The 19,276-nt window shown below is 41.4% G+C and overlaps 1 protein-coding gene across 3 annotated transcripts in view; it reads right to left on the bottom strand.

Annotated features, from left to right (window-relative positions):
• Positions 1-1,374: 1,374 nt before the first annotated feature.
• LOC145343067 (protein prune homolog 2-like) overlaps positions 1,375-19,276 on the bottom strand; it is a 131,087-nt gene continuing 113,185 nt past the window's right edge. For all 3 annotated transcript variants that reach the window (XM_080188889.1, XM_080188890.1, XM_080188891.1), the window contains 2 exons: positions 10,681-10,728; positions 1,375-4,977 (listed from right to left, as the gene is read on the bottom strand). In XM_080188889.1, coding sequence (XP_080045015.1) covers positions 4,938-4,977; positions 10,681-10,728 — 88 coding nt within the window. In that variant the 3' untranslated portion in view covers positions 1,375-4,937. The remainder of the gene's footprint in view (positions 4,978-10,680; positions 10,729-19,276) is intronic.

Below are 19,276 nucleotides of genomic sequence, written 5' to 3'. Positions count from 1 at the left end.
AGCTTCTTTAGTTTCTCCACATAACTAAGTGTCTCACCCCCGGTATCATTGTAGTAAATCTCCTCTGTGCCTTCTCTACATCTGGTGACACTTTTAATGAAATGAAAGGTCCCAAGGTGCTTCACTGTAGTACTATAAGCAGAATTTGATACTGAGCACAGGAGATGATATTAAGCCAAAAGCTTCATCAAAGATATCAGTTTTAAGAAACACTAATGGGAGGAAAGTGAGTTAAGGAGATAAAAGGGAAGAAACATCAGGGCTAAGACATTACTGCCAGTTGTAGAGCAATCAAAATTGGAGATAATGAAAGTGGCCAGAATTTTAAAAAGCACAGATATCTTTAGATGGTTATGGGGCTGGAGGAGATTAGCGATAAGGATGGGTGAGGCAACAGAAATAACTGTAAACAAGCATGAGAGGGGCTGTTTAACAGGAAGCTAATGTAGGTCAATGACAAAAGAAGTGATGGGTAAATGGGTCTTGGTGTGTGGAATGACATTGGCAATGGATTTATTGGAGGACCTCAATTAACCGAGGGCTGATATGTGAGGCCAGTCAGGAGTGCATTGGAATGAAGTCAGGAGGTATCAAAGGCATGAAGGAGGGTTTCAATGGCAGATGAGCTAAGCAGAGGCAGGTGATATTATGGAGGCAGAAATAGGTAATGGAACAGATGTGGCTGGAGGTTCATCTTGGGGTCAAATGTGGCACATTTCCCTCAGGTCTTGATACATTTGCAAAAATGCAGTAAGCAGAATTGAACAAAACTCTTCAGCTGAGGTCATGCTGGTAATTTTTAATAGTTTAGTATATCTTCCATGTTTTTGTGCTCTGTGCCTCTATTTAAAATAAAAATCAGATCCCCAGCATTTCAATTTGGTCCTACCATCCTAAAATATTTGAATACATCAACCTCCAGATCCCCATTCCTGCATCCCTCTAAAAGAGTACTATTTATTGCCTTTCCTCATTCTCTTTTCCAAAATCCATCATTTCACACCTTCTTGCAGTGAATTATATCTACTATGTGCCCATTTCACCAGTCTGCCCATCCCATTGCTACGATACTACTCAGTCTGCTTTATTTCCACGTTTTGTGTCATCTGTAAATGTTGAAATCATGGTGCACAAATACCCAAGTCACAGAATACTAAAGTGCAGAAGAGGCCTTTTGGCCCAGTGAGTCTGTACCAATGCGTGAAAGGCCGTGACCTGCGCACCTAATCCCACTGAATCCTGGTATTAATCTGTAAAAAGAGAATTCATCCTATACCAATTCCTGAGGGATCCCACTATATATGTGCCCTTTTTCAACAAATATTCTTTCACTTTTCTACTAGTGAACAGTTTAAATTAAAAAACAACACAACATAAAGGACAGGAGAGCATTTAATAGTGCAAATTACCATTGTAAGGATGTGTAAAGTTTCACATCATATTTTTACATAAAGGATGACCATCAATTTTTCAAAGTACAGTAATAATGCCTGAAAGGATACATTAGCAGAGGGCATTACTTTACCATAACAGCCAGAGAGAGCAGCAGATATAGCTACTATAAGGTGTTGATTTCTCCTTCAATGATGCTGCAGCCTCTGCCCAAGCATGCACTAACTGTTGGACATCTTTAATTCCCTATCATAATATGTATAAACAGCACTTTTTAAGATTCAGAAGTCTCTATGTTAAAAGAGATAGTGCAGGAATCTACATTGAAAAGAGCATTGCTCAATTTGACTGTGATCCGAAACTGAACTTTTCTGAAGACTGTGCAGCTAATATGGCACAGAAAGAAGGAGACTGTTAAGTCACTTGTCATATAGGAAAAATATGCCCTTTTAGAAACACCATCATCTTTCTTGCAGTCACTTTAGGTAGTTTGTTTTTAAATCCTAATAAAAAGTGAATTCATTCCATAAATGGCTCATTTAGTTATACTGCATGAGTGTAATTCACTTACATAATTTACACTTTAATAGAAATAAACACTACTGTAAATGTAACAGGTAATTTCTGACTTGTGGTGTCATTAACTACATTGCATTTTCTAACAATATTTAATTGAAAGATTTATAGACATGAAAGAAAGAAGAAAATCTGATGTTTTCATTTACAATAATCTACTGACCATGAATTTAGGAATGGAAAAATTGAGAGTATTTGGAATTTACTTAATGAAGACTGAATCTCTTTACACTTTCAGAACTTGTGCAAGATTCCAACACACATTTGTTGCAAGGTTAGTAAATCATTAAGAACAGTTTATTGATTGGGACACAGTTTGCCACCAAGTCGATTGTGTATAAAGGGAAGAAGTGCTGGGACCTCACCCCAGATCCACTGAAGGACACAAATATATCAGGTGAGAAATAGCTTCTAAAAATATCTACTGGAGGGTTTGTGTTGATAAGCTATGGGATTTTGGTGAGATAGGCAGCAGGAATACAATTGGGAGAACAGGTTCAGGGCATTCATTGGTCTAATTATTTGGTCATGGAAGTGGATTAGACAGGGACTTCTCCAAATGAAAACAATAAATTCAACTCTGCATGGGATTGTAACCCTTAGGATGCAATTTTCTTGCTATAATTTTTAATGAAAACAGGTTAGTTAGAAATTGTGAATAGTACAGAAAAACATTACTGAAATTTTCAGAATTCCATATATATTCATTAACATAATTATAATAAATTTGGATGCAAACATTTTCCGTAATTGATGTTTGGTTTACATTAACCAAGGTTCATTCACCCTAGAAATCTGCAATAGTATTTTTGAAAGCACTGTTGCATCAATAAATTGAAGAATACTTGTGGGTAAATGACTCAAAGTTCAGAATTGCTATGAAATAACAAAAAAAATCCGTGCAGCACAAGCTGACTAAAATTACCAGTTAAAGTTACAGTTTATTGCATCAAAACTTTTCTAATTGTTTAAAAAAATGATTCAGGAATTAAGACTTCATTTTAAAAATAAAATATTAGAAACTATTAATTGATCTTGGCAACTAGCAATTGGATGGCTTTTTTGTTAAAGGAAATCTCCATGCCATATTGCACAGTTAACAGATTCATAGAAAGCATAAAGAAATCAAGTAAAAGGTATTTGAACTTTTAGTTAGGGAGAGAAATAACCAAAAATACTTACAGTATCATTTTAAAAAAGTAACTAATTTAAAACAAAGCATTAACATAGAACAAAATGGAATCTCAGTAACTGAAATGAATCATTACTTTCAGAAAAAAATTGGTATTAATCCCTTTGCTGTTGACTTATCAATTTCAGTCATACAGCAGTGGAATGGGACAGACAATTGTGTGGATCCTACCAACTGATTTATAGAAGCATTCATAGAGGTTTGTGATTTGGGATGTGTACTGTGATAAAATATTCCTGAAAACTAAATATACACTAGATTAAATATTAATGAACATTCTGCTCTTGGAAGGTTGAGGCTGGATTCAAGATTCAGACTCCTAATGAAGAACAAAATGGTGATGCTCAACAAACTGGATAACTGTATTGCTTCCTTTAAAAACTTGGGACATGAGAATTGCTGGCAAGGATGGTATTTATTGCAGGCCCCTAATCACCTTTACGGTGGTAGGTCTTCTTGAACTGCTGGAATCTGTTTGTCAAAGATACTTCCAAAACAGGGAGTCCCAGGATTTTGAGCCAGTAATAATGAAAAAAAGTGATACATGTCCAAGTCAGAATTGCCATGTGACTTGGAGGGGAAATATTTGTTTTGTTTTGTTTTGGGGGGGGCGGAGTGGGGAAGCAACAATGATTTTGTTTACTTAGAAATAAATTGGATTGGAGAAAAAGGATGAAAAGACAGGCTGTGAAGAAATTAACTTTTCAAAGCTGTTTAAACTCCAATTATTTAAAAAGTGTACTTAATTTTACAATAATAAAGGTTTTTGATATCTCTGTAGCAGTGAGATGGGATTGCTAGTGTTATATTGCATGAGCTAATAGTTCAGAGCAAATATAATTTGCCTGGAACTACTGGATTTGAGGGGATTGGAACTCCACAAAAAGGAAGTTTCTCTTTGTAACTCTATCAATCATTTATGTTCCAGCACACCAGCTCTTAAAGCATTGAGTACCTCCTGTCTAATCAGGAAATGATATGGATAATACAGGTGACCCAAACCTCTCAAATGAAGAAGTGGACAAGGAAAGAGATGTTGAAACAAATTGAAGAAAATTATTTTATAAATAGCTGTGCTGTAAAACAATAATTATAAGTTTGAGAGTATACATAACGTCTGCCACACTAGAATCAGTTTAAAATAAACCAAACCCATTTATATAGGAAAAATGATTTGTTGTGAAAACTCTATAACAGATAGAATGAAAACTTGCAACACCTTCCTTGGGTTTGGCCACATCAGAGACAATCAAACAAATTTGCCTGGGAAAAGCTCAAGAAAAGCATGTTGAAGTTTCAAATAAACAATTTTCTTCTCCCTCTTCATTTTTGCAAAGTGGTGCAAAAATTTGCAGATAATTCATCAATTGCTCTCTCTGGTTATCATCTGATGCTAAGTCTCATTTCAAAACCTACTGCTCATTTTACTGCTCACTGGGAAAAGCTTAGGGGCAAAAAGGAAAGGAAGCAATTTGATGTTTGGAGATTCCCTTTAAATATGGCAATACTAATGCAGTGTTTCTAATAGACAATTACTTTAAAATTAAAGTTTTTTAACCAGATGTATATTATTGCCACTTACTACAATATTGTTTGACATTTTATTCACAGGCACAACTGTCTCAATGCATGACTCACAGAATAACACTTCATAAAATAAACATGAACAACCAACATGTAAACAGTTAAGTCAGGAATTAATAAAGGAAGTTAATTGCTACTGTTGCTAGTTGGAAACAAAAATCGTAAGCAGTTGTGGGGAGTCCATGCCCAACTGTTACTGTTGCTCCATATGTTTACTGAGTGTTGTTTCAACTCTGGGTAAAAATAAAAAAAAACAGATTATATTTGCAGCAATAACATTAAATAAAAAACTACAAGCATTATTTATTTTGTATATAATAGTTGTGTTCTTTAAAATATAAATTTGGGGTGAAGGGGCAAACACAGGAAGTTCAATAATTACTGTGCTGACTGTGATGGGGAGAATAGTTATAGATCATAGAATGTCTACAGTGCAGAAGGTGGCCATTCAGCCCATCAAGTCTGCACCAGCTCTGTTAACCAAGTATCTTGTAACTTATCCAAGCCCACCACCCTCGGCTAATCTATCTAACCTGCATATCTTTGGACACAAAGGGGCAATTTCGCAAGACCAATCCACCTAACCTGCACACCTTTGGGCTTTGGAAGGGAACTGGAGCACCTGGAGAAAACACATATAGACATGGGGAGAATGTGCAAACTCCACATCACCCAAGGCTGAAATCAAACCCAGGTCCCTGGTGCTGTAAGGCAGCCATGCTAACCACTGTCACCATCTTCAACTTCAAATGGCACATTTGATTTTCTCCTCATGGAATGCAAAGTGAGTTAAGAACACATGTTTATCCTTTTATAAAAAGGAGCAAATTTATGAAATACAGACTCCTGGTTCTGAGTACATCAGGAAATTAGGCAAGCTTAATTTTCTCCTAATAGTCCATAGATGTTTGTTGTGCACTTGTGCCTCACTCAATTGATCATTACACATGAATGAACCCAAACAATGAGAGTCTGTCACTGATGAATGGCATCATAACTGAGTTTGAACTTATACTTAGTTTTGCTAACAAGTGATCACAAATGTGCATCTTGCTAAAGCTGGTTAAGATGGTGAGCCAGAAGCCCAGCTGTGGGAAAACGGTTCCTGATTATGATGGTGATAAGAGGGTAAGCAAGCAGGAAATTAGATGGACAAAGGTTCACAGATGACGGGTTCATAAAACGTTTTATGAAATGTTTCTTAGAACTAGCAAGTTCTGGAGCCGACCAGAAAACAAATGGTACCACATCATATATTGTGCAATGAGATATGGTTAATTGATAACCTCAGTGAAGGCACCACTAGATAGCAGTGATCATATTAATTAATTTTTCATTCAGTTTGAGGGAAATAAGATATAGTCCAAGACTAGTTTTTAAAATTTAAATAAGGGGAATTATTAGGGTTTGAAAGCTAACTAGTGAAAGTAAACTGGAAAATGAGTCTAAGAGACAAGTCAAAGGCGTAGCGGCATCATTAAAGGGATATTTCAGAGTACACACACACACACACACACACACACACACACACACTATACATATGTATGTTATGTATGTGTACTCTGAAATATCCCTTTATATATCCTGAAAAAGTTAAAGATAGCATCAAAAGTCTGCAGAAGGATCTAGATAGGCTGGGCGAATGGGCCAGGAACTGGCAAATGGAATTTAATGTTGGCAAGTGTGAAGTTGTCCACTTTGGTAGGAATAATGGTAGGAAGGACTATTACTTACATGGCGAAAAACTGCAGCATGAGAAAGTGCAGAGGGACCTCGGGGTCCTTGTGCGTGAGTCGCAAAAACCCAGCCTGCAGGTGCAGCAGGTGGTCAGGAAGGCTAATGGGATGCTGGCCTTCATAGCGAGGGGGATTGAATATAAAAGTAGGGAGGTCTTGCTGCAACTGTACAGGGCACTGGTGAGGCCGCAGTTGGAGTACCGTGTGCAGTTTTGGTCGCCGCACTTACGCAGGGATATTTTGGCCTTGGAGGGAGTGCAGAGGTGGTTTACTAGGCTGATACCGGAGTTGAGGGGGTTGAACTATGAGGAGGGGCTGAATAGATTAGGCTTGTACTCGTTAGAGTTTAGAAGAATGAGGGGAGATCTCATTGAGATGTATATGATGATGAATGGGATGGATAGGATAGAGGTGGAGAGGCTTTTCCTGCTCAGAAATGACAGTAGGACTAGAGGGCACAGCCTCAAGATAAGGGGGGGGCGGTTTAGAACGGAGTTGAGGAGGAACTTCTTCAGTCAAAGAGTGGTGAATCTCTGGAATTCTCTGCCCGTTGAAGTGGTGGAGGCTGCCTCGCTAAATATATTTAAGATGCGGGTTGATAGGTTTTTGATAGGCAAGGGGATTAAGGGTTATGGGGAGAGGACGGGAAAGTGGAACTGAGCCACGGCAGATCAGCCATGATCTTACTGAATGGCGGGGCAGGCTCGAAGGCCTACTCCTGCTCCTATTTCTTACGTTCTTAAAGAAAAAACATGTAACTGTACAAAGATTGACAGTGGGTCAGGAGTTTGGAGACAATATAAAGAATGATGAAGAATGACAAAAAGATTGAAGGTGGGTCCTCCCTTGGAACTTCTCAAATTATTTAATATAATCTATGTTAAGACTTCCCTATGTATTTAAATAAGTTAACAACATGATCATTGGTCCTACAGAGAGAGTAAGTATTGGGAATTGATAATGAAAAGTAAGGAACCAAAAGAGAAAATGCTGGAAAACCTCAGCAGGTCTGGCAGCATCTGTGAGGAGAGAAAGGAGCTGACATTTGAGTCCAGACGACCCTTTGTCAAAGCTGGTTGTCCGGTCTTGAATTGTCAGCTCTTTTCTCTCCTTACCGATGCTGCCAAACCTGCTGAGATTTTCCAGCATTTTCTCTTTTGGTTTCAGATTCCAGCATCCACAGTAATTTGCTTTTATATGGAAAATAAGGAGATGGCAGATTAATTTTGCATCAGTCTTCACTAGAGAGGATACAAGTAACTTCCCAGAAATAACTGCAAATCAGGAACTGAAAGGGAGGGAGAAATTCATGAAAATTACAATCACCAGGAAGTGGTATTGAGCACATTGTGATCCAGTAAATCCTTGGGTTCTGATGGACATTATTCTACGGTCTTAAAAGTAATATCTAGTGAAATAATTAATGAATTAAAGCTAATTTTCCAAAATTCCCCAAATTCAGGATTCTGTTAGATTACAAAATACCAAATATACCTCCTTTATTCAAAAAAGGGAGACAGGAAGCAGGCAACTACAGGCTAGTTACCTTAACATTTGTCATGGGCAATATGTTAGAAATAAGATCTTATAACAAGCACTTCAAAAAATTCAAGGCAACTGGACAGAATCAACATGGTTTTGTGAAAGGGAAATCATGTGTAACCAATTTATTGGAATTCTTTAAAGTAGTAACATGCTGTGGATAAAGGAAACCAGTGGATGCATTGTACTTGAATTTCCAGAAAACATTTTATAAGTTGCCATGTCAAAGGTTATTGCAGAAAATAGCAGATCAGCATGGATTGAAGATTGGCTAGCTAACAGAGAACACTTGGTACAAATATGCCTTTTTCTGGTAGGCAAATAATTAGGAAAGCTAACAGAATGTTGTGTTTATTGTAAGGAGAATTGAATACAAAAGTAGTGAGCGGGTGTGGGGGTGGTTATGCTTCAGTTGTGTAGAGCACCGGCACCACAGTATTAGTCTTATTTAAGAAAGGATGTAAATGTGTTAGAAACAGTTCAGAGAAAGTTTGTTGACAAATACCTGGAATGGGTGGACTGTTTTGAGGCTAGGCTTGTATCCACTAGAATTTAGAATAAGTGATGACTTGATTGAATCCTTTGAGATCCTGAGGGATCTTGACAGGATGAATGTGGAGAGAGAGTGTGTGTTTATTATCGTGGGAGAACCTAGAAACAGGCGCCACTCATTTATGGCATTGTAATTCACTGGGATTGATTAAATGAAACTGACCCCAGTTTCCCATGCTTTCAGTAACTCACCATTGAATGCTGGTGACTTAAATGTAGCTCATCTTTTCTTTTGACTGTTCATAGGGTCAGGCATTGTGAGCAAGGCCCATTTATTTCCCATGCCAACTGCCCTTGAACCGAGTGGCTTTCTAGGCCATTTCAGGGGAAAATTAAAAGAGCTGTTAAAGGGAAGATTCCACCAGGTGGGATTTGAGCCAGTGTCCCCAGAGCATTAACCTAGGGTCTGGGCTTTTAGTCTGGTGACATCAACACTACATCACCATCTCCTGCTAAACTGATTCACTGCGAGGGCTCTTTTGACTTACAGGAGAGCGAGTCAAAAGGAAGCTGCGCTACGTTTGGAGATTCTCTGTGTACAAATTTGTTAATCTGACACACTGAGGGATGGAATTTGAGGTTAGAAGTGACTATGGCTACAGTGTTGGTGGTTCCAAAAGTTAATGGGGCAATGTATAGCCTAGGGACAGAGGGACCACTCATTAAAGTGGTATTAAATATCTGAGTTCCTCAGGGGAGGACACTTCAGAAGCTGTCTTGAGAGGACATCACCCAGATGGAATAATTCACCCCGTGCTCCTTCATCCTGGAGTGCTGGAGGAGATCAGCACTGCATAGGCATCAGTGCAAATATCCAGTAGCAGAAACTAGAGACAGCACAACAAGAGGCCAAGCACCAAAGCTGAGGCAGGCTCAGGCCCTTCACACACCTGAGAGTTTACAGGTGCACCATGACCTACCTACAAATGTCAGAGAGACATTGCTTTAAGTATCTACATCTCTTCAGAGATGCACTCTCAGAACTGTGCACCCAAATGCATCAAATTCTATACAAGTTCCTTACTTTTCTTCACTCCTTCTTTACCCCCTATTTTTATATTTAACTTGCGTTTGATAATGCAAAAACAACAAAGTATTTGTTCAAAGTGTCTGGAATTTCTTTACTCCTCATGATAATTTCTTCTAACTCTGCCTCTAAGGGACCAATGTTCATATTAGCTGCTCTTCATTTTTATAAATGTGAAAATTCTTGTATTTTTATACTTGGCTAATTTACTGTTTTTCTTAAACTTTTTTTTAAACTTTTAAACTTTAAGCTTTTGAAATGGGCACACACTACAAAAGTATTCTTAAATTATCGAATCAACTGCAGAACACACGTACAAATGCAAAAATATGTATTCTTCCCAACACTATCATGTGAATGTATCAAATTGAGACAACTGGATAAACTTCAAAGGGTATAGTTGATCATCCAAACCAGATGCTATCCTTGTACGGTGCTAGTTTTGTCTCAGTGCCCTGGGTTAGGACTGAACCTATCCTGTTCTGTATTCTTGAATACACTGCGAGCAATAATTTTCAATGGTTCCATACGCTTCAGTGAGGTTCCAAAGGCTACTGAATGATGTGAAACTACACTTCACAAAAATCACTATATTTAGAGAAGTTGAAAAAAATTATAATCTTGGTTTAAGATGTTCAGAATTTGCACATTCTATTTTACTTGAAGATTGGATGCAACAATGCAAACATAATTGAGGATGGTTCATCAACATTTGTTTCTATCCACCAACAAATGAAAGACTTGATGAATCACTGCTGCATTTATCATGTTGAGGCTTTGCTGCTACAATCTGCTAGACTACTTTGCGTTCTTTAGTGTAAACATATTGAATAGATTTTTCTCAACAGGTTGGAGAGAAGACAAGAAATCGTTTCATTTTCAGAGTTAAAGGGTAATCATTGATTGAAACAAAAAAAAAGGTGGGGATGATTGGATCCAAAAATCATCCAAGAAGTTTGTGTTGACAAGTTCAGAAACATACAAAAACAGTACCACACAACAAAACGCAAGGTAGAACTGGACAGCCATGACCACAGAACACCACACAATGACATATTCAATCATAATGTTATCCTTACTCCTGTTCCCCTGAAGGCTCTTCAGATTCAATCGACAGCCTGTTAGTTCTATGGACATGAACATTCAAAACAAAACAATAAACACGATTAGTATGTGATACTACAGTTCAATTAACCAAGTTGAGTAATTGTGAAAGTGTATACAATAAGTATCTACTAGATAGAATCAAACAACATAAATTAATACAATTTAATGATTATCATATCAACCAAATATAAAGATGTGTAATGCCTTTCCTTTAAAGTCATTAGCAACAAAGTTGTACTGAGTGGTAATGTCACTAGACTAGTGATCCAGAAATCCAAGATAATGCTCTGGAGGCATAGGTTCAAATCTCATCGTGGCAGCCAGTGGAATTTAAATTCTATTAATAAATCTGGAAGTGAAAGATAGTCTCAGTAATCATGGCCATGAAATTGTCAGTGATTGTGCAACATCCATCTGGTTCACTTATGTCCTTTGGGAAAGTAAATTCACCATGCTTACTTGGTTGTCCAAATATGTGACTACAGAACCACTTAACAGCTCTCCCAAAAAGACCTGGAAAGCATTGTGTTCAAGGGCAATTAGAGATGGGCAACAAATGTTGGCCTTGTTTTTGATGTCCACATCCCACGAAATAATAAATGGAGGTCATTGTGAAAAAATAATGGGGCGATTCTCTGACAAAGCAGATCTTGCCAATGCCAGAGAATAGCATGCAAGCCTATAAAACCCAATTTGCCACTGGTGCCAGTTTGCAATTCTCCTGGCCCCTTTCTAATGGAACAAACTGATTCACACCCAGAAGGAGCACGAGGCAGATTAGCATGAGATTGACTGCATTTCAATTTCATTAGCCAGTTTGGCAGGCAATTTAACTCCCTCTCCCGATGCACCCACCTCTCTGGCAAGACGCCACATGGCATGAGTCACTACTGCTCCTAAAAAGAATGGTTCAGGCACAACAGTTGCGAGGGAGAGCAAGTACCACTGTGCACCAACCTCCAGGGTACAAGAGAGTGGCTTAGCTGTGGCATGGGGTGGGCCAAGTGGTTTGGAGTGGTGTGGTGAGCATTCTCCCTGCTTACTGAGGTGTGCAAGAGGTCGAGGTCAAATCGCACTAACTTCTCAGCCTCCACCCTGCTGCCTCTTAGCTGGGAAGGCTCCATGGTTTAGCAGATATCCCATTCCAGGCAGTCTAAGCATCTGGCAGCTGTTACCCCAATTAATAGAGCACGACAGGTGTTAATACAGCTGTGCACATTGCAGGAACTCTATAGTGCTCCCTACGATGGCCACCCATCGTATAGAAGTCAGAGGGCGCCTCCCCACCATCTGTCTGACCTAGATGCTTGTCTGGGAGCTAGTTTGCACCAAAATGTTCAGGTGGGTGCGCACAGGCGTAATCTGCAAAAGGGTCCTCATTGAGGACGTTCCCACAGCCACTCTTATGCTCAATGTGAGTGCCAGAGCACTAAGCCCAGTCTGCTGACACAACAGGCCCATATCTAGGAGAGCAGATGCGTGCTGCACATCAGCAACCATGCAACTACACTGGGGGTGCAGCTGTGGGGGACATGGCTGGCAACACAGGCAATTCCCATTGCTGCTGAGGTGATGATGTGGTAACAGTCAGCATCTGATCAAAGTGGCAAATGGCACCGGGATAACAAGGGCCCAGATGGATAACGTCACGAACTTTCTCTCCCTTCCCACAACCCCCACAGAGCAAACATGAATTTCGGTATCGAGCCAGCAGAATTGGCAGTGATAGTCACTGCTCCTGTTGCAGTGCACAGACTTTGTCACCTGTGGCAAGACCAACCCAGGCCAAAGGCTGCACAAGGACATCAGGGGGCAGCTGGTCTGGGTTAAGACCTGGCCAAACCACGGCCTGACCGGAAGGGCTCAAGGAGACCCCCGGCTGTATAGGATACACGTCCTGCAACGAGCTGCGGGATGTCTTGTTCAGCTGAAGGCTCTGCTTTAGTGCGGAGACAGTAAAACACCTGTGCCATTTCCTCATGGACCATTTCATGGATACCTGCTCCTACTGTCAGTATAGATGGCAACAGCCCTGAACGTCTACATCACTGGGTCATTCCAGGGCTTGAGTGGGGACCTGTGTAGCATTTTGCTGTAATCAGCCCACAGGTACATCTGGGAGACAACAGATACCCTTTATGCTGGGAGGACAGTACATCCATGTTGACCTGGGACAGGCCCAACAAGATACCTGGGCTGAACGCTTCGCCAACATCACCAGGTACTGGAGGCTATAGATGCCATGCACATCATACTGTGGGCCCACTGAGTCAGGAGTGCCTTCTGTCAGCATGAATGGATTCCTCTCCCTGAACATGCAGACAGTGTGCAACCACCTCATTAATATCCTGGATATTCCATCCCGGGGAACTCGGACATTGCTGGGATCTTCAAGGACCACCCTAAATTTCCAGGATGGCTCAGGGGAACAAGGGCTACCCACTGTGGTCATGGCTGACGCTGCCAGTGCAGAGACCCGTGATAATAAAGGCCCAAACTGCCATTCGGTCTATCGGGAAGTGCATCAGTTTGCTAAAGATGTGGTTCCACTGTCTAGACCATCTGGCAGGGCCCTGCAGTACAGCCCCCAGAGGGTCTCTTGCATTGTGGAAGTCTGCCATGCACTCCATAACTTGGCACATCAGTAGGGTGTCAGAGATTTTGAGGAGGATTTATTTAATCACAAGTAGGTTTATATTAACACTGCTAATGAAGTTACTGTGAAAATCCCCTCATTGTCACATTCTGGCACCTGTTTGTTGCACTGAAGGAGAATTTAGCATGGCCAATGCACCTAACCAGCATGTCTTTCAGACAGTGGGAGGAAACCGGAGCATCTGGAGGAAACCCACACAGACATGGGGAGAATGTGCAGACTCCGCACAGACAATGACCAAAGCCAGGAATCAAACCTGGGTCCCTGATACTGTGAGCAGCAGTGCTAACTATTGTGCCTCTGTGACACCCTTGCTGAGAGGTCGGGTGCCAGATGGCCGTGGGGAGTCAAGGAGTGGGTTGAGGGGGACATTTGAGGTGTGACCCTTATAGCTCGAATAAGGTCATTCATTTTCTTCCAGCATTGGGTGCTGGTCCGTGTGTCATACCACAGGCATTGACTGCCGCAGCTATTGCTTCCCAGGCCATGTCAGAGTCCCTGTTCCTTGGTTGTCTTTCATCCCATGGGTACAGAGTGGCCTACCTCTCCTCCATGATGTCCAACAGCCATCTGAGGCCTCTGTTACTAAACCGTGGGCTAGTTTGCATGGTGCCATTTACCTGGCATGAATGACAGGGCACAGCAGAAGAACTTAAATGCAGCTCCCCCTTGTTAATGGAGCACAGCTGTGGCTCCATTGGCTGTGTCACATGTCTGGAGACACGATAACAGCACCTTTCACACGGGGGCTCTTTCAATGCACTAAGTGTTGGTGGATCGCGGTGTGGAACATGTTGAGATCGGTGTAGATCACTCCATTATTCTCACCATTATGACACTTAGAACATTTTTTGGGAGGATTCTGCCCAATGTTTTGGCATTTATTAAACACTATTTTACAGCTAAGATATTTGAGACTCAAGTGTGCACAGGAAATACCAATGGAATTTAAATAGCTAAAACTGCACAGCTTGCTGGCCAGGCATAGTTTAACACTAAAGGCATTGATTAACAGGGTTATCAGAATTCTCTGGGTAGACACTGAGCCTCCAAGCCTCAGATAATTTTATCTAGGCTGGTTAGGCAATAATCAGGAGTGTTTTAGACTTACTTTGCATAGGATTCTATCAGAGGATTGTTTCCAAACTTTCACTGCCACAGCACGGTGATAGTGCTTAGCATTGCTGCCTCACAGCACCAGGGACCTGGGTTCGATTCCCTGCTTTGAGTCACCGTCTGTGTGGAGCTTGTATATTCTCCCTGTGTCTACATGGGTTTCCTCTGGTTTCCTCTCAGTCCAAAGATGTACGGGTTAGGTGCACTGGCCATACTAAATTGCCCCTTAGTAGCCCGGGATGCATAGGTTAGAAGGATTAGAGGGGTAAATGCATGATGTTGTGGGGATAGGGCCGAGGTGGGATTGTTGTCGGTGCAGACTTGATGGGCCGAATGGCCTCCTTCAGCACTGTAGGGATTCTATGATAACACCTTGATGCTATCTTGATCTCAAAGATTCCTGTTACTTCTCCTGTTCCCTTCAGATGGCTAATTTCATTATTAGATAACCGACAGATCAGATTTGAGCATCAGCTTGGTTTATATGAGATACCAGAGGCTTCTTCTGAACAGAATCATTTATTATAAAAATACAGTAATGCTATCTTCTGATCTTGGAGCATGGGCATGCACCAGACCATCTCCCAGTAAGTGGTGGCTCCTTAGTCCGCGGGGGGGGGGGGGGGGGGGGGGGGGCGGCGGCGGCGGGAGGAGAGAGAGGATAATGGTGGCCAGTTTCAACAGTGCTTTATTCAGCCTCTGCAACCCAGATATAAGCACTGAATTCTAGATTTGAGGTATTCCTATTTGCCAAAGGTAACACTTCTGTAGTTGTCGTCAAGAGTCTCAAGAACTTCCTCACCACAGGATGAGCAGATCACAGGTGCTGGAAATACCTGTCTGCAATGTATCAGCTACCTTGATATTCTAATCATTCTAAGACAGTGCCAAGTATCACACTTCATTTTTTTACATGCTGCTTAATCTGGTTTATCATGGGCTTCACAGAATTTAACCTGCTGAGAGACTGAATTCTTTGGCAGGATGTTTAAAAACCATTTAGTGTACGCTGGGTCCTTCCCTCCTGCTTTCTCTTTCTTGCCTCAAGTTCACCTTACAGCTTGGTCCAGGATTTCTCAGAATTTCTTTCATTACATCCTTGTAGAGCCCTTAATCAGGCAAGATAACTGGACAATTAAATGCAACAATTTTGGGACTTTCCAGTCACTGAAAAATGAAAGCTGAGAAGACCAAAGCTTCTTAATGTGGGTCTAATGGATGATATGCCAGGTAAAGGTATGAACAGTGCCAGGATATGACTCAACAATTGAAACAGACACAGAAATTAGTTAGGAACCTAGCCAGTCTCAAATAGGTCCAATTCCGGTTTTAATGGAGAAAGATGAAGGGCAGGAGATCATTGCACTCATGGGAAATAGGTTGACCATTTAAATATTATAATGAGGCAAGCTCCCCAAATTTCAGCAGTCATCCTATTTTTTATCTAATGTCTGGATGACATGATGGCACAATGGTTCGCACTACTGCCTTACAGCAACAGGGACTTGGGTTCAATTCCCAGCTTGGGTCACTGTCTGTATGGCATCTGCAAGTACTCCCCATAGATTTCCTTCGGGTGCTTCGGTTTCCTCCCACAGTCTGAAAGATGTGCTGAACATGCTAAGTTCTCCCTCAGTGTACGTGAACAGGTGCCGGAATGTGGCGACTACAGGGTTTTCACATTAACTTAACTGCAGTGTTAATACAAGCCCAATTATGACTAATAAATAAACCTTTCATGTTTCCCTTGCCTTGGAAAACCAGGCAGGTGGAAGGAGGTGAGAAGGGATGCATTCACATGTGATTGCATTGAGAACACTGTCTGTAGGCCAAAAGGGGCAGGAGTGCTTCTTCCTGGCCTAACAAGTTACCCAGCAAATCCTGCCCAATCTGCTGCAGATCAAGCCCTATCACTCGGCCTTACATGATCTCCTTGGCTGCTCAATCAGGCTGAGGAGTGGAAACAGAACAAGTTTAAAAAAAAAGTCCTATAGTTAACAACTGTTAAGACGTTCAGAGGACCCATTTTCCTGAGATTCATAACCTCAAAACAACCTTCCTAACATGGAACTTATCCCTAGCCTAAAGTACTTCTGGGAGGTGTTCCAAAATCATAAGCTGAATCATGAATCCTGAGATGACAAAACTCTGATAAAGCAATGTATTTCGTTTACATATATTTCTTTACAATATTTTCAGTTAAAATTAGGTTTACTTAAATATTTCATTGAATACAATGGCATTTGCACTTCAAAGACAAAGCCACTGATATGAGGCCATAAGTGTGTAATATGTTAGTACCTGTTAAAATGAAAAACCATTCACATTGATATCAAAGAACAAAGAAAATTACAGTACAGGAACAGGTCCTTAGGCCCTCCAAGCCTGCACTGACCATGCTGCCTGACTGAATTAAAACTCCCTAACCTTCCAGGGACCATATCCCTCTATTCCCATCCTAGCCATGTATTTGTCAAGAAGCCCTTAAAAGTTGCTATCGTGTCTGCTTCCACTCCCTCCCCTGGCCACGAGTTCCAGGCACCCACCACCCTCCTATAAAAAAAGAAAAAGAAATTTGCCTTGTACATCTCCATTAAACCTTGCCCCTTGCATCTTAAACATATGTCCCTTAGTAATTGACTCTTCCACCCTGGGAAAATGCTTCTGACTATCCACTCTGTCCATGCCCCTCAATCTTGTAGACTTCTATCAGGTCACCTCTCAACCTCTGTCGCTCCACTGAGAACATATCAAGTTTCTCCAACCTCCCCTTGTAGCTAATGCCCTCCATACCAGGCAACATCCTGGTAAATCTTTTCTGTACCCTCTCCAAAGCCTCCACATCCCTCTAGTAGTGTGGCAACCAGAATTGAACACTATATTCCAAGTGCAGCCTAAGGTTCTATAAAGCTGCATCATGACTTGCCAATTTTTAAATTCAACGCTCTGACTGATGAAGGCAAACATGATGTATGCGAATGGGATGCTGGCCTTCATCGCGAGGGGGATTGAATATAAAAGTAGGGAGGTCTTGCTGCGGCTGTATAGGGCATTGGTGAGGCCGCAGCTGGAGTACTGTGTGCAGTTTTGAGCGCCGTACTTACGCAAGGACATTTTAGCCTTGGAGGGAGTGCAGAGGAGGTTTACTAGGCTGATGCCAGAGTTGAGGGGGTTGAGCTATGAGGAGAGGCTGAATAGATTAGGCTTGTACTCGTTAGAGTTTAGAAGAATGAGGGGAGATCTCATTGAGACGTATAAGATGATGAATGGGATGGATAGGATAGAGGTGGAGAGACTTCCTGCTCAGAAAGGATAGTAGGACTAGGGGGCATAGCCTCAAGATAAAGGGGGGGCGGTTTAGAACAGAGTTGAGGAGGAACTTCTTCACTCAAAGGGTGGTGAATCTCTGGAATTCTCTGCCCGTTGAAGTGGTGGAGGCTGCCTCGCTAAATATTTTTAAGACGCGGGTTGATGGGTTTTTGATGAGAGAGGGGATTAAGGGTTATGGGGAGAGGGCGGGAATGTGGATCCGAGCCACGACAGATCAGCCATGATCTTGAATGGCGGGGCAGGCTCGAAGGGCTGGATGGCCTACTCCTGCTCCTATTTCTTATGTTCTTATGTATGCCTTTTTGACTGCCTTCTCTACCTGCGTTGCCACTTTGTGACCTGTACACCCAGATCCCTTTGCCTATCACTATACTTAAAGGCTCTACCATTTACTATATATATTTCCTATCTGTATTAGACCTTCCAAAATGCATTAGTTCACATTTATCTGGATTAAAATCCATCTGCCATCTCTTCGCCCAAGTCTCCACCTGATTTACATCCTGCTGTATCCTCTGGTCCTCATTGCTATCCGCAAATCCACGAACTTTTGTGTCATCCACAAACTTACTAATCAAACCAGTTACATTTTCCTCCAAATCATTTATATATATTACAAACAGCAAAGGTCCCAGCACTGATCCTCAAGGAACACCACTTGTCACAGCCCTCCATTCAGAAACGTACCCTTCCACTGCTGTCCTCTGCCTTCTATGACACAGCCAGTTTTGTATCCACCTTGTCAGCTCACCTCTGATCCCATATGACTTCACCTTTTGCACGAGTTTGCCATGAGGGATTTTTCAAAGGCCTTACTGAAGTCCATGGAGACAACATCCACCGCCCTACCCTCAACCATCTTTGATACTTCCTCAAAGAACCCGATAAAGTTAGTGAGACACAACCTCCCCTTCACAAAACCATTAGCCTCTCACTAATATATCCAAGTGGGAGTAAATTCTGTCTCGACGAATCTTCTCCAGTAATTTCCCTACCACTGATGTAAGGCTCACCAGCCTGCAATTACCTGGATTATTCTTGCTATCCTTCTTAAGGAAAGGAACAACACTGGCTATTCTCCAATCCTCTGGGACCTCCCCATGTAGCCAGTGAGGATACAAAGGTTTCTCTCAAGGCCCCAGCAATTTCCTTGCTCAGTATTGAGGTATATCCCATCAGGCCCTGGGGACTTGTCTACCTTAATATTTCTCAAAAACCCCAATACCATCTCCTTTTTGATCTCAATATGACTCAAACTATCTACACTTGCTTTTGCAGAATCATCAACCAAGTCCTTCTCTTTGGTGAATACTGACAAAAAGTACTCATTTAATTCCTCTGGCTCCCCTCTTGCTCTTATAAATAAATTCCTTGGGATTTTCCTTAATCCTGCTGACCAATGATTTTTTGTGACCTCTTTTAGCCCTCCTCACTCCTTGCTTAAATTTCTTTCTACTTTCCTTATA

The sequence above is a fragment of the Carcharhinus amblyrhynchos genome, chromosome 5, assembly GCF_965287045.1.
Source record: "Carcharhinus amblyrhynchos chromosome 5, sCarAmb.v2.hapA, whole genome shotgun sequence".
Classification (NCBI taxonomy): Eukaryota; Metazoa; Chordata; class Chondrichthyes; order Carcharhiniformes; family Carcharhinidae; genus Carcharhinus; species Carcharhinus amblyrhynchos.
The sequence above is the reverse complement of the archived record's forward strand: the minus strand, read 5'-3'. Positions and strand labels throughout refer to the sequence as shown.